The sequence below is a fragment of the Lepisma saccharinum genome, chromosome 9, assembly GCF_977018435.1.
Source record: "Lepisma saccharinum chromosome 9, izLepSacc3.1, whole genome shotgun sequence".
NCBI lineage: Eukaryota > Metazoa > Arthropoda > Insecta > Zygentoma > Lepismatidae > Lepisma > Lepisma saccharinum.
This window is the reverse complement of record NC_139237.1, coordinates 39446747-39462543: the sequence shown is the minus strand read 5'-3', so window position 1 is coordinate 39462543 and position 15797 is coordinate 39446747. Positions and strand designations below refer to the sequence as shown.

At 38.7% G+C, this 15797-nt stretch overlaps 1 protein-coding gene across 1 annotated transcript in view; it reads left to right on the top strand.

Annotated features, from left to right (window-relative positions):
- The window catches only part of LOC145992015 (uncharacterized), a 34393-nt gene extending 21008 nt beyond the window's left edge, over positions 1 to 13385 (top strand). The window contains exon 4 of the mRNA XM_083128027.1: positions 10214 to 13385. Coding sequence (XP_082984153.1) covers positions 10214 to 12266 — 2053 coding nt within the window. The 3' untranslated portion in view covers positions 12267 to 13385. The remainder of the gene's footprint in view (positions 1 to 10213) is intronic.
- Positions 13386 to 15797: the final 2412 nt, after the last annotated feature.

Below are 15797 nucleotides of genomic sequence, written 5' to 3'. Positions count from 1 at the left end.
CCAGAATACCGATGTTTGAATGGTAGCTGGTGTGCCAGCTAGGTGTTGTGAGTTTGTTTTGAAGCCATTACTCTTTTCATTTAATCCTTATGTCTTACTCCTGGTAATCGGACGGGGCGAATACTTCTCCGCTCTGTGGCCTCCATTCGTCCAGTGGAAACCACACATTGCCTTTGTCTGGAAACATTGGTGGGTGCTTCCTCCTCCTCCTCCCCTTCCTCCTCTGCAGGAGTAGGAGGCAAGGCAGGAGAAGCAAGGGGCCTTCCAGCAGTTCTTCTCCTGGTTTCCATGGCAGATTGGATCTGTGGTATGTGTATTGGCTGGGGTGGACGCCTTCGCTCTTGCTCGAATCTTCCCAACTCCTCCAAAGACTGCGAGTGTCTTGAATCTTCCTATCTGTTGCTTACAGAGCAGGATTGTTATATCATATGTTGGAAGTTCCCTCCTCATGTTTTTGATGTTCTCACCTGATCCTAGGCAGAAGAAGACCTTATGCTCTGGGGTGTCTTCCGGAGCTTTGCAGGCAATGCATTTTGTGGAAGTTCTGCTGCCTATCCGGTGTAGATGCTTGCCGTAAGGGCCATGGCCTGTCCAAAAGTGCATTAAGCCCTTTGTGGCATGAGCAGTTATCAGTTTGTTTTGACGTAGGTTTGGGACGAAGCCGAAGGTCCTTCTTCCATTCCGGGCAATGTCCCAGGCATCCATGAATCTTTCTCTTATCTCCCGTAGAGTAGGTAAGAAAATTCCAACACGTTTGGTAAGGTTTTCCTCGTCTCCCTTCCTAAACCAGTATTTGGCTGCCCTCCAGATCCAGTGGAAGGTATCCCGTAAGGGCAAGCAATGCCTCTGTAAAGACTGTTCCGAAGGCCCCCGTTATTCACAGAAGAATCCTACGTTGAGAGGCCCTAAGCATTCTGATGTTCTTTTTCAGTGTCAACCCCTCCATCCATGTGGATGATGCATATGTGGCTATTGCTTCATAAATTGACTTGGTATATGCTTCCATTATGCTGGAATTTAGATTAACTTGGTATGATGTCAACCTGGTGAGTTTTTGCATTGTCATTTCGGCTTTGGTAGTTATTTTTTGTATGTGTCTATCGAACTTTAATCCCTCACCTATATAGGTAGTTACCCCCAAGATATTCAAAATGTTCTGCTCTTTGAATGATAGAGCCAGATAGTTTTATCGATGGGTTTCTCCTGGTGCTAATTTTACCCTTTAGAAGCAAGTATTTTGTCTTTTCTGCGGATAGTTCTAGCTTGGCTTCCCTGTACCATATTCTTAGGGCCTCTAGAGCTTCATTTACTTTGTGCTCAACCTTAGCACGGGAGTCGTCTGCACATACCATAGCTACTATGTCTTCCGCATAGGCAATAACTTTTGTAATGTTACTGTTATTACTGAGATCATGAAGGCAGGTTTCTAGTTCAGGTTCCATAAATGAGGTCCAAGCACCGACCCCTGAGGGCATCCCTTAGTTGAAATTTTGGAGAAGGTTTCCTCGTTCAAGGTTAGTTGAACCTTCCTGTTCCTGAAGTAATCTTCTAGTAGTTGGATTATTGTTGACGGACAATTCAACCTTCTGAGGGCAAGGAATAGCCACGGCCACCATAGGTTGTCGAAGGCTCCGCTGATGTCCACAAATACTGCCACCACTATCTTCTTGTCTGGTGTTTGAGCCTCCTTCTTTAATTCATTGACTGCATCCTCAGTTGAGCGACCCTTCGTGAAACCGTACTGGCGGCCAGAGCCTCCAATCATGATCAGAAACTCCTGCAATCTCTTATTAATCATCTTCTCGAACAACTTACCCAAGGTGTTGAGTAGAAAAATCAGTCTATATGACTTCAGGCTTGTTTCGTCCTTCTTCCCTTCCTTTTTTATTATTACCAATCTTCCCTCTTTTTTCCATGGGGTAGGGAATTTCTTGTTTGCCAAACAGTGCTTGAACAATGCTGTTATGAAATGGATCGTTTTTGGCAAGGACAATTTAACGACTCCAGCTGGAATGCCGTCAGGGCCCGGTGCCCTGTTGCTCTTCATTGTAGCCAGTTCACGGACAACCTCCTCCGGTTCGAAAGGAACTATAGGTGTGTTGTTCGGATATCCTCCGTTTTCCCTTCTCGTCGCTACATTATTTTCATTGTCAGTTTCCTCCTCATTATCCGGAAGGAGTCCACTAAGGAGGGCCTTTCCAGTCTCTTTCGGATCTCTAGTGAGGGTGCCATCTGGTTTTCTTATTGTTGTTATTCCTTGGCTAGGTTTGACTTTTTTGGTCATGATTCTGTATGGGAGACCCCACTTATCCCACTCCAGGTTACCCTCTACACTTTTTTTCCATCTCTTCTGCTCGAGTTCTTTAAGCTATTTGGCATATAAGCCTTTGCTCTACGATAATCCTCGAGATATTGGTTCCTATTGCTTTGTATGACAGTTTTTTGGTATAACTTGCAGCTTTTCCGCATATTGGCTCTTAGTACATCCATCCTTGCCGACCATGGTCTGATTGGGATATTTTGTCCTCTTCTCAGTGTGAATGCTGCAATGTCCATTTGTAGATTTTTTGTGAGCAGGGTTGCCCAATCGTCAATGCTTCTCTCCGGTCCTAGATTTTCAGGAAGATTTAGGTTTTCGAGAAGGATGTTTGCATCCATCCTGCTCCAGTTGTATGTTATAGCTTGATCATTTTTGTTTTCCAGTGAGGTTCCCAATTTTATATTAAAAGATATCAGATTATGGTCGCTGGTGGTTACCATATCATATACCTCCCAGTTTTCTATGAGCGCTGACATTTGATTGTTCGTTAAGGTTAGGTCTATGTTGCTGCTTGTCCCTGCTCTTCCCCTGTACGTGGGTGGATTCCCTGGTAGGTTTTCAATGTTGAGATTCAATTCTGCAATGAGGTCAGTCATCTTCTTTCCGTTATCATCAGTCTCCTTGCCGAACCAAAGGGGAGAGGAAGAGTTACTTACTGTTGAGGGTTAAAAGAATGTGAAATTTATTATTTAACAAATTGCTGAATTCTTTCTGCACGTTCGTGATACTCCGCCGCTCTTATCGCGTTTCGGCGTCGGCAGCTAGGGGTGTTGTTTTTCCTTTTCTTTATTGGTTTAGGGTCCATAATTAGTTCTTTCAATCAGCCTTTGCTGAAAGAATTTTTATGTAGGACAGTCCTTGTGCGTGGCGTTGCACGTTCTTTTTCTATGTAAGCATGGTATGCATACTTTTTCTTGGTTTTCTCTTCTACACTGCTCCCTTTAATGGCCCTCAGATCCACATCTGTCGCAGCATTGCACCCCCCTGTAGTGCCTAGCCATGTGCCCGTAGTCACAACACGAGGCACACATTGGAACAACCAGGTAGTCTTTCATTGGAAAGGATAAGTATGCCAAATGTATCTTGTTTTGATTTAGGACGAGTTTTCTGATTACTGGATCAACCTCATACACACTGTGAGATACATACTTATTTCTCGGTCCTGTCTTGAATCTGAACTTGAATTTTGGCTTAAATTCCTCGAAGGTCATATTTAAGTTCTCTTCAATGCCGTTTAGGACATAGAATTCTTCTGCAATATCCTCCTCTTCTCTTCTAGTGGGAACCTCGTATGGGTCATTCCATGCCAAATCAACAAAAAAAGTGTCATTTCTGACTGACTCTGCAATGCAAGAGTGCAGTGTTGCAAACTCCCACTAGAAATGACCGGCTGAAAAAATACACTTATACTAATTAAATTGTTTTTCTTTAATTATCCCATAATCGTCCCAACTTCAAATTCAGTTATGTTATAGTGTAACCTTGTGTTAACAATATATTTCTGTTCCAAGGAAATTGCAGATATGCATCTTCAAAAGTTCAAGGTCCAAAGGTCAAAGTCGATGACCTTGAAAAGATTTTATTCTAAATATAGTGATGTGATACACCATTGGAAAGTTTATTTCATGTCCTTTCAAACAAGACTACAACCAGCTCTCTATGTGAATTAGGGTAAGAGCAATTATCCATGAAAGTCTTGTATTTTCGAGCCCCCAAAACTCCATAACTACGCCACACAGGAAGCTACAATTTCTCAGGATTTCATATCTTCATGAAGACTACCAAATAGTAGAGTTACAGAAAATTCTGAGATGGTTGGGTTGTGAACTTTGTTGATTTGGCATGGAATGACCTGTATATTACCATTAGGGGGTTGAGTTTTTTTTTGGTAATTCGGCGTTAAGTTTCTTTTCCTTAAGTTTTGTGTTTCTCAGGATTTTATCCACATCTTCACTGGTGGGTGTTTCCACAATAAGGGCTTTTGGAGTCGACCTTATGGCTTGGATTTTTTCCCCCTCCCTAACTGGGTTAACTGCCATTGTGAAGTTGTCCCAAATGGCTCTGACGTTTTGATCATCTTGAGCTGTTATGAAAACGGTGTGTTTAGGTTTGTTTGTGATTTGTTGTATCTGAGTTGCTTTTGCTCCTAATGGTGCAGGGGTGGCAAGCGTTTGGGCATATCTTTTTTGTGGGCCCGCATCAGGTAAGGGGTTGTTTTTGTTTGTTTGCTCCAGAATTAAGCAAGCTGTTCTCAGTGATTTTACCTCCGCTACAGTTTCCGTCTGGGTTTGTCCCATCTTGGCTAGGATTTCCAAAAATTGTGTTTTCTTGTCCGCCGTGATATTCTTTTCCTTGGCAATGAGGGTGGTGATATCCAATTGGAGTTTTTGGAAAGTTCCCAGGAGTACTTCTGAAGTGTCCGGGACGATTTGGCTTAAAAATGATGTTCCGCTTCCAGAGGGGGTGGGGGTTAGTCCTGGGGTGGCGACCCGTGCTGCATTTTCCTCAGTATACAGTAGTACCAGCATGGAATGGAATAATTTACCACCAACATTCACAAAAATTCATTGTATGAAAATATCATGGGAAAAAAAACCAAAGCTAAGGCCATGTCTGAATTGGCAGCAGATGTCACACCTAGAGCACCGTTCCATCCGGGGACTCAGCCAACCTCCGTTGTCCGAATTTGCGGCAGACGTGTAGTCGGAGGGGAGAGCAGAGAGGCGCGACAGATGCACGCTTGAACTTGAAAGGATAGGAGCAGGAGGGTAGAAAAATAAAATTGGAAGGAAACAGTAAACACTTACCACACAGAAAGATTTTCTACTTCTCTGCCTGGTTTTATGTTCAGTGTAGAAATCAAGATGGCATCATAGTGCATACGTCATATTCAGAAACATCTTAGTCCAAAATAGATGCAAAAAATTTAAATGCAAGACCTGCATGGTTTTAAACTTCATGGATCACTTCATTTGCACAGCTGCACATACGAGGGGCTATCAGTTTGCTCTGACCCTAACATAGAAAGAGCGGCAATAGGGTTTCAATTTTTTTTTTATTTTTCAACATACTCCCCTGCAACTCCAATGCACTTCTCCCATCGGTGCTCCAACACGTGGATACCTTGCAAAAAAAAAAAAATTCTTCCGACTGGTCCTCCAACCATGAGTCCACAGCCCTTATCACCTCAGAATCATCAGATAATTTTTGCCCACGAATGTCATTCTTCAAATGTTTGAACAAATGGAAATCACTGGGGGCCAAATCTGGGGAATAGGGTGAATGGGGCAACAATTTGAACGATGCATCTGCAAAAGCGGCCCTTGCAATGTGTGAGGTGTGGACAGGTGCATTGTCTTGGTGAAGGTGCACACCGGGAGTCAACATCCCACGCCTCTTTTTCTTGATGGAATCAAGTAAATTCTTGATTAGATCACTGTAGTAAGTGCCAGTGATAGTTTTGCCTCTTTGTAGATAGTCCACAAGAAGGACACCCTTGCAGTCCTAGAAAATTGAGGCCATCACCTTCTTGTCTGACGTTTGCACCTTGAACTTCTTCGTTGGTAGAGAATGTGGGTGTTTCCACTACATGATTTGTGATTTTGTTTCTGGGTTGAAGTGATGGACCCATGTTTCCACCATAGTTACAAATCGGGCAAGGAAATCGTCTATATCAGCACGAAACTTGTCAAGAAGTTATTTTCTGATGAGCACTCGGGTGTGCTTCTGATCTGGGGTGAGGTTTCGAGGGACCCATCTTGCAGCATTTTTTTTCATTTGAAATTCCTGGGTAATTATGTTTTGCACAGTGCCATATGACAGGCCACACATCTCAGCAACATGACGGATAGTGACTCGACGATCCTTCAGCAGAATATCGTGGACTTTGTTAATGTTTTCGGTCATAATTTTGTTAATGTTTTCGGTCATCATGACAGTTTTTGGTGCTCCACCTGCATGTTCATCCTCACGCGACTCTCTCCCACAATTAAACTCACGACAGCATCTCTTCACCATACTGTATGAAGGAGCAGTGTCCCCTAGTGTATCCACCATGTCCTCATGGATTTTGGATACCGTCCACTTCTTCACAAAATATTTGATCACCGCTCTCACCTCAGTTTTCTCCATTCTGGCACATTGACACAACTTCACTCAGTTATACCCCTGTAAAAAGAAAACTGTACACTACTCAGACTTGCAATTCAGAAGGATCACTAAACAATAACAAAATAAAAAATCAATGATAACGTCATTCCTTCTATGTTAGGGTCGGAGCAACCTGATCGCCCCTCGTATTTATGGTGAATAAAATTTCAAGATTTCAGTAGAGAAACTGGTCTAATTTCAGAATCAAGAGCAGTATATAAAATTGCATTTTGATATCAAAATGGTGGATACCGTATTTACTCATGTATATCCAAAATTTTTGCTCCAAATACTGTGGTGTGTATTATGCATGGAATAATTTGGACAGCCAACATGAAACCGTACAGGGTCATTCCATGATTTTGTCACGCATTGTTTTTTGATGCTAATGGAACCCTATCATGTTATGTATCGTTGTAAAGCTTAAATTCTGTAGTTTCTTAATATGGCAACAGTATTCCATTCAAGATGGCAACACTAATGTGCAGTGTGGTTGAAATAAGCTCATCACAAAATGAAGGAACATTCTGATTTTATGGTACTTTGGATGAAAGAAAAGATAAGGAAAAATAAAATAATAATTAAAATGTATTACTGGTCAAATAATATGACATAAATGGAGTGTGTAAATGCCTTAATGGAAGAAATCTTGTGCTGCTAACTGCTAGTTTGAGGGTCCTGAATGGAAGAAATCTTGTGCTGCTAACTGCTAGTTTGAGGGTCCTGAATGTGCATCCTATAAATGTTACGTTACTCATGCATAGGGTTACCAGATCGCTATAAGGGAAATGTAGGACATAATGTCCCAAAATGTAGGACACAAAACACTCGCAACAAATAATACACATTTCTAGAACAATTATTAATTTAAAATTGGCACTTTCAGGTTGTTTTTTTGTAAAAAATTTGATTTCTTAATGAATTCTTAAATGCAAAATTCCCAAACTTGTAATCAAAACTAAACAACACACTTCTTACTAGTTTTAACTGGTACTTCTTAGAGGAACGAATTTTTCTCAAACTTTCATGTTTCTCAAAATATATTTTTGAGAAACTGATGAACAGTCAAACTCTTTGAAAATACGTATATTAAACCACTCTCAACATTTGCACAGTGACCCAGCAATTACCGTAACTTGAAATGGTTCAAGAAGTTTCATCTGAGATAGTTTTTAGTTCAATAACTTTGTTCTCTCTACCCCTGCTTTACAATCAAAATATTGAATAAGAAACACCTTGTTCCATCAGTATAAACCCCAAGGCAAGAAATTTCGCTCATGCACCGAACAGTGACATCATCAGAATCTGCACCGCAAAAAATATTCATAAATTGCTTCCGTTTTTGTTATAGCAGGACAAACTTTTATTTTCTTTTTGGGCAATGACTAAATCAAAATAAATTTCACTATTGAGTTTGGAAGTGCAGTCCATATTATAACTTGAATGATTTTCTTTGTTCAACCGAGCCTCCCCGATGCTGTAGTGGTAACGTCGTCGCCTTGTAATCAAGCGATCCTGGGTTCGATACCCGGTGCAGGCACATACCATAGTGGTTCGGATCCCACCTTAATCTGTAGGCCAAGTCTCTATTAGCCTTTCTGTGCATAAAGTGGACTTAAAGCAACAATTCAATCAAGCTTTGTTCAACTGAAACACGTATTTTCCTAATTTATAATATGACGCTCAAAATGTAGGACGTGTACGATATTTTTCAAATTCCTCCCGGACGCCGGACATAATGCTAAAATGTAGGACATGTCTGGAAAAAACCGGACGTCTGGTAATCCTAGTCATGCAAAAAGTAAATATTTTGAAGTTTTTACTTTTATAAAAAGTAAAGATGGAATAAGCAAAACCACGTATAAAAGTAAAGGTCATGTCCCACAATTTTTCACTTTGTAATGTAATGTACTGACACACCAAGAAAAGCAGTGCCATTCTGGCAGAATTTGAGCATGCTCTTCCCATCACATTGGATGCGTATCAGCGGTATTTGTTGGGCGAAAAATAATGCTTTCTACTGTTACAGAATAAATAAGGTGGTTAAAGAGTGGGATGCTAAACACGGTGGAAGGAGAGGGGAGGTGGCATGGGTTGGTGACTTATTGTTTACACAAGATGATATTCTCCTCGTGGTCCATATAGCAACAGGTGACTCATTGAATAGGTATAATTTCATTCACTGTTGATCGGCATAGTAACAGCTTTATGACCCACAACTAAGAAAGGGAAAGCCATTTCTTGAACTTGCATTGTACCATGCATTACATACAAGATATAACTGTTTGTCACTTTTCCCTATCAAGAACTAGTGTGCACATTATACGTGCGTAAATACGGTATAACCCTAAATTTGATTTTAAAAACTACACATATTACCCAAAAAGTAAACAGTTCCCTTCTAATAGTACATTTATGTAGTTATCATAGTATTAAGTTTATTCTTGTATGAAGGAGTCCATTTTTCGTTCTCAAATATTTACAGTGGAATAATCAATTTTCCATGGCACAGGATAATTCAGACTTCAGAAAGTGCTGTGTCTGTAAATAAACTCATTTCATGATAAAACATAGTAGAAAAATGAACCTCACACCTTTCATTAACATGAAAAATGGACATCATAGTGTGTCATTTCACAGTTCGTGTTCCCGTCAAAAACGAAATAGGCATGACACTACTCCACACTCTACCCCAAAGGCACCTGGGCAAAACCTGAACACCACTTAATCTCAGGATCAACAATCACTGCCCATCCACACAAAACTCCAACTTCACCATTGCCACCCACACCAACATCTGTTTTGGTAAATGCTGTAGAGATCATACATATAAGTTATACATGCTATTGTGCCCCCAGACTCAACTTAACTGCTCAGTAACCTATCCCCAATGCCCTTGATTCTAACAAGATATTTCTGACATTTGTCCAACCACCCTCTCATCTAGCAAAGTACTTGTGAGCTTTTTTTTCCAGCCTTGTCATCTCTCATCTTCCATAATCTGGCTACACTGAAATATGATGCCATCTTTGTTTCTACAGTGAGCATGTGGCAAGCTGCAAAGTGTATAATCTTTCTTTTTGTGTGGTAAGTGTTTACTGTTTTGTTCCATACATGAATGTGCCGGGCCCTGTGGCTGAGTGGTTAGCACATCGTGCTGCGATGCCAAGGGTTCCGGGTTCGAATCCCGCTCGGGTTTGGTTGTTTGTGAATGTCCATTCATCAATTTCATCACTCATCTTTGCAAATTAGCCAAGAGGCACAAAACGCGAAGTAAAATAAACTAAATCAATCATCATACATAAATATGTAGTTAGGAGACAGTAAACACTTACTGCACATGGGGGTGTGCCAAATATAATTTTTTTTTTAGTAAAATTTTCATTTTCTTCTTCCATTGACTTTTGTTATTGTGAGGTAAGATGTGTAAGTTTCACCTCTGCGAAAAGCCCTATCATTCTGAGAAATGAAATAAACTATTTGATCTCTCTATGACAATTAGTTCTCAGGCTACAATTTTCTTATATGTTTTAAAAAAAAACCTCCCTGGAATGTGCTAGTCCGGAGAGGCTCTCGTCCACTAAAGGTTAATATAGAATTGGTGAAATTATGTTAGCTATTTTACGCATGTGTTTACAAAATTCCATTAAACTGATTTATCCATAATAAGTTTCAATGTGGTGATGGATCTGGCTATTAATAGATTGAGGCGATTGTCACTTAATAATTCCATTTTTCTTGTAGGTCACCGAAAGCAGTTAAACACTTAGATCCAAATTCATTCAGGCAAATCTCTGGAGTTGAACCTTGCAAATCAAGTGAACCTACAACAGGGTGCAAATTGAAAGCCAGTCCTGGAAGCTCTAGTCAACTAACTGTTCCAAACATGCTACCAGCTGATGAACAGATACAGTCTAAAAGGCCTGCTGCTGCAGAAGCAGTACCAGACGATGAGCGTAAGGCTTCTAAAAGATTTAAGCGAGCGAACACAGACCCAGAAGACAATCAAGGAAGTGCTGAAAGGGTGAAAAGTTTAAAGACAGTACCTTGTGACACAGTCCCTAGCAACAACCATGTAAAAAGTTCTGTTACACAAACGGTTAACAGTGAGAGAGGTGAAGCTATTTTTGCTGAACGTGAAGTGTTACATGATGATAATCCATCAGTACCTGCATCAGAACATGAAAAACATGAGGATATAAGTGTAGTGTATGAGAACATTATGACAGAAAAAAAATCGAAGATTATCAAAACACTTTTAAAGCAGGCAAAGAAAGTCAATAGTAGAAACCACAGGAAGAGGTTGAAAAAAAAACAGCGAAGCAGCAAACGCATGTCCACCTCTGTCAGGGAAAAACAGGTCAATAAGATTGAGAATACAAATAATGTGTCACTTTCCAGTTTAAGTTCTAAGTTCAATAAAATTGAGAATACAAATAATGTGTCACTTTCCAGTTCAAGTTCTAGTAGCGAAGCAAGAGTTAATAATGGACAAACTCAAAACAAATCACGCTGCGAAAGTGGAGAAGGCACTAGGACCTCTAAAATAGCTAGAAGGGTAAGCACAGAAGAGGAGACAAGTTTGAAACGTGCAGAAGTTTCAAGAAATGGTACCGGGAATTCAAGTAATAAAAAATCTCTCAAAGGTACTGGTAATTTCAAAAAGCAGCAAAGGCAGGAATCGAACAGCAAAGACGTGTCCATCCCTGTTAGGGAAAAAGAGTGCATTAAAATTTCAAAGAAAAAGACTGCATTAATTTCCAGTTCAAGTTCTAGTAGCGAAGCGAGTGTTAATAGTGGACAAACTCAAAACAAATCACGCTGTGAAAGTGGAGAAGGCACTAGGACATCTAAAATAGCTACAAGGGTAAGCACAGAAGAGGAGACAAGTTTGAAACGTGCAGAAGTTTCAAGAATTGGTACCGGGGATACAAGTAATAAAAAATCTCTCAAAGGTACTGGTAATTTCAAAAAGCAGCAAAGGCAGGAATCGAACAGCAAAGACGTGTCCATCCCTGTTAGGGAAAAAGAGTGCATTAAAATTGCAAAGAAAAAGGCTGCATTAATTTCCAGTTCAAGTTCTAGTAGCGAAGCGAGTGTTAATAGTGGACAAACTCAAAACAAATCACGCTGCGAAAGTGGAGAAGGCACTAGGACATCTAAAATAGCTAGAAGGGTAAGCACAGAAGAGGAGACAAGTTTGAAACGTGCAGAAGTTTCAAGAAATGGTACCGGGGATACAAGTAATAAAAAATCTCTCAAAGGTACTGGTAATTTCAAAAAGCCGCAAAGGCTGGAATCGAACAGCAAAGACGTGTCCATCCCTGTTAGGGAAAAAGAGTGCATTAAAATTGCAAAGAAAAAGACTGCATTAATTCCCAGTTCAAGTTCTAGTAGCGAAGCGAGTGTTAATAGTGGACAAACTCAAAACAAATCACGCTGCGAAAGTGGAGAAGGCACTAGGACATCTAAAATATCTACAAGGGTAAGCACAGAAGAGGATACAAGTTTGGAATGTGCAGAAGATTCAAGAGTTGTCACTAGGGGAGCAAGTAATAAACTATCTCTCAAAGGTTGTGGTAATTTCAAATTAAAGGAATGTTTTGTATTGTTAAAGAGGGATAAAAGAATTGAGAAGCTTGTATCAGAACTGCCAAATGGAAGCACATCTTGTCCGTTCTGTCACAAGATATTGAAGAGTGAATTCGCATTAAGGATCCACTTGTATATAACTAGCAGTAGCAATAAAACATGGTGTGGCCGATTTAGGAGGAGTTTGCACCTGTTAGGTGTGTAAAGGCAGCATTGCCAATTATATTAATTCATAGTAATAATTAACAGTTGCAAAAAATTATGTATAGTTACTGTACTGCAAGATGCTGTATCAACATAAAAGAGTAATTAATTTGTTTTAAATTGTTGTGGAGTTCCCAATGTATGTATATTTTGAATTTTAAATCGTTGCCAATTGTGGTCTCTATATGTTGTGTGGTGTAATACATATTCCTCAGCTTGGAATATTTGTATTTAGTAAAAATTTTAAAAAAAACTGTATTTCTTCATATGCCTTTCTTGGTTTTCTATCAAGATTCATAGGTAAAGAAAGCTTCTTGTTAATAAGACAATAATATTAACTATTTTATAATGCTTGTTTGATTTTTAAATTTTTTTCTTCTTCTTTAGATTAATTAATGGTCCATTATTCCTTAATGTAAGGAACTGGGTGCCCACAGTAGAGTTTGATTTGAATAGCAAAGTGCTTATTTAAACAGTAACTTTACAAAAGCTAGGTATAAGATTGTACCTTTAAATTCATAAAAATGCTAATAAATTGGCAAAATTTTGCCCTAAATTTCAAGCACTTTATGTACATATTGAATCGGTGAAAATATTGGCAATTTTACAAGTGCGCTAATCTGCTTATATTTTTTAGTGCCTGTAAGCAGTGAAAGTTGTGGAGTTGCTGCTCCATATTTTGTAAGCAACCCAACCTTCCTGGTTTGAAAACAATGAATCTTGGAGAACTCTACAACAATTTTGAATCCTCTCTGTGTTTCTGAGTACCTCTAATTTCTCATATTTCATGGGATTTATAAACCCAGTATCAAAATATGAAAGATAACTTTGTCGTGCGAGTAACAAGATATTTGTATTCATGTCTGGACAGAAGTATGATTGAAAATGTGAAAAATATTTAATCCTGTTGACTTCATTAACCTTTAGCCTGGTTTTAAACTAAACCACTACCATGTTGCAACACTTGATGCATCATTCTTGAAAACTACAGATAATAAATCATTTCTGTCCTTTTTGTTCATTTATATCCAAATGAAGATATGACATACTGGAATGACAAACAATTTATTTATTGTTACATACTATTTTTAGCATCTCAATTTTGAAAATGTTTATTTTTCCCTCAAAAAAATTGTTATGTAACTTATAAATGGGTATTATTCTTCAACCACTACTGTTTGTTAACATTTTTTTCTTTTCAAAATTGGGTGACAGGGAATAAATGTCCTTGATGAAAAGTCTTTTGACATGGTTCACTGCATATTTGGTCCATTCAGCATCCATAGGTCCGATACTAGAAGTGGTTTCCTTTATAGAGCGACCACAAGGAAAATAACCTTCAGCGAAAAGTCTCTGCGCAACTTCTCTTTCTTCCATTCAACTCTGGCCATAAGGAAGCATGCTCCACTCTACCCCTCCCCTCCATATGGGAGTGAGATGCGCAGGCTTTTTTGCTTGTGGTTTCATTATACAGGGGCATACTGAATACCGATTTTTGTGTAAAATTTATATTTTCTTCCTGATTCTTTAACTTTCATTATTGGGAATTAAATTGTATAAATTTCACTTGCACTAATAATCCTGTCATTCCAAAAAATCTAACCGTATTCACCTAGGGTTACCAGACGTCCGGATTTTCCCGGACATGTCCTACATTTTAGCCTTATGTCCGGCGTCCGGGAGGAATTTGAAAAATATCATAAATGTCCTACATTTTGAGCGTCACATAATATTAATTAGTAAAATACGTAACAGAAAAAAGTCATGCAAATTGCAAGTCTATAGACTGCGCTTCCAAACTCAATAGTGAAATTTATTTTGATTCAGTCATTGCACAAAAAGAATAAAGTTTGTCCTGCTATTAAACAAACTGGAAAACGGAAGCAATTAATGAACAAAGTCGTGGGACCACTTTCTGATAACATCACTGTTCAATGCCTGAGCAGAATTTCTTGCCTTAGGGTTTATACTGATGGAACAAGGTGTTGCTCATTCTTATTCAATATAATTTGATTGTAAAGCAGGGGTACAGACAACAAAGTTCTTCAGGGTGTCTGCCAGTCAAGAAAGTCATGGAAGTCAAGAAAAAGTAAAAAATCAACAAATAGGTCAAGACGTCACTAAGAGGCAATAAATTATTCTTGTGGTCAAGAATTTTTGCTATTGATTGGTTGATTTAGTTTATTTTACTTCACTTTTTTCTGTCCCTTTGGCTAATCGTGAAGATGAGGATGAATGATGGTAATATAAGATGGATGAATGGATAGTCATAAACATATAGGGACAACCGACACAAGCCCCACATAAGATTATATTGGCTGTGAGTCCAGACGCCAAAGCATCGCTTGTCTGCCAAACACAGTTCAGGATGAATTAATACGAAATAGCAGATCTAATTCTTTTAAATTCAGCTTCAGTTTTCTTCTTAACTGGCCCTTTGCTAGGGATTTTCATTAAATAAATATTTATTTTCTTAATTACTAATTTCCTACTTTACCTAAGTAGGATCTAGAAAAGTCCAGAAAAAGTCAAGATTTCTGGATGTATTATTTTGGTAGACACCCTGTTATTGAACTAAAAACTAGCCAAGATGAAACCATTTTAAATTACAGTAATTGCTGAATATTTGTTTGCCATTACAGGTCATAATTCAAATGTAGAGAGTACTTTCATTACCATCAACACAGACTCAGGAGAGAATTGTTTTTTCATAAAGTCTGTAATGTTTGGTATTGGTCCCTATAATTTCAAAGAGTTTGACTGTCCACTCTAACATCAATATATAGTTTGGCTAAACCTGAAATTTTGATAAAAATTGTCTCCTCTGAGAAGTACCACTTAAATCAAGTAGTAAGAGGTGCATTGATTAGTATGATTGCAAGTTTTGAAATTTTGCCTTTAAACATTCGTTGGGAAATATTTTTTTAAAAACTTAAAAGTATCATTTTCAACTATTTCCTAACGTGTTCTATAGAAATATGTATTATTTATTTATTGAGAATGTGTTGCGTCCTACATTTTGACTTAATGTCCTACATTTTGGGACAGCATGTCCTACATTTCCCTTACAGCGATCTGGTAACCCTATATTCACCTCTCTAAGACAATTAGTTCTCTTGTTGTTTCATTCCATGGAGATCAACCAGTAAAGAGGCCTTTTTTAACCTCGCATATTTTGATTTATTTGAAGTGTAACACAGGAAGCGCTGCCTGAGGTAGGAACCTACGCAATGTTGCAGATGTACACCTTTTGTTTTTCCAAAATTACCAGTGGCGCAAAAGTGAGATTTTGACCCTTTGTTATTTACACCTTCGTGTTAATTTTAAATTGCAATATTTCTGGCACCTATAGAAGTGGGACACTGCTGCAAAGATCTCGAACAGTTCTTTCACACAAATTTTTTTTGACAGTAGTGTAAGCAAAATTTGGGTAGCAATTTTCTCAAAAAACATGTCTTTTCATTATTTTTTTTTCAAGAAATTAAATGCCATATATACACTATTACTTAATAACTACAAAATTTGAAAATGA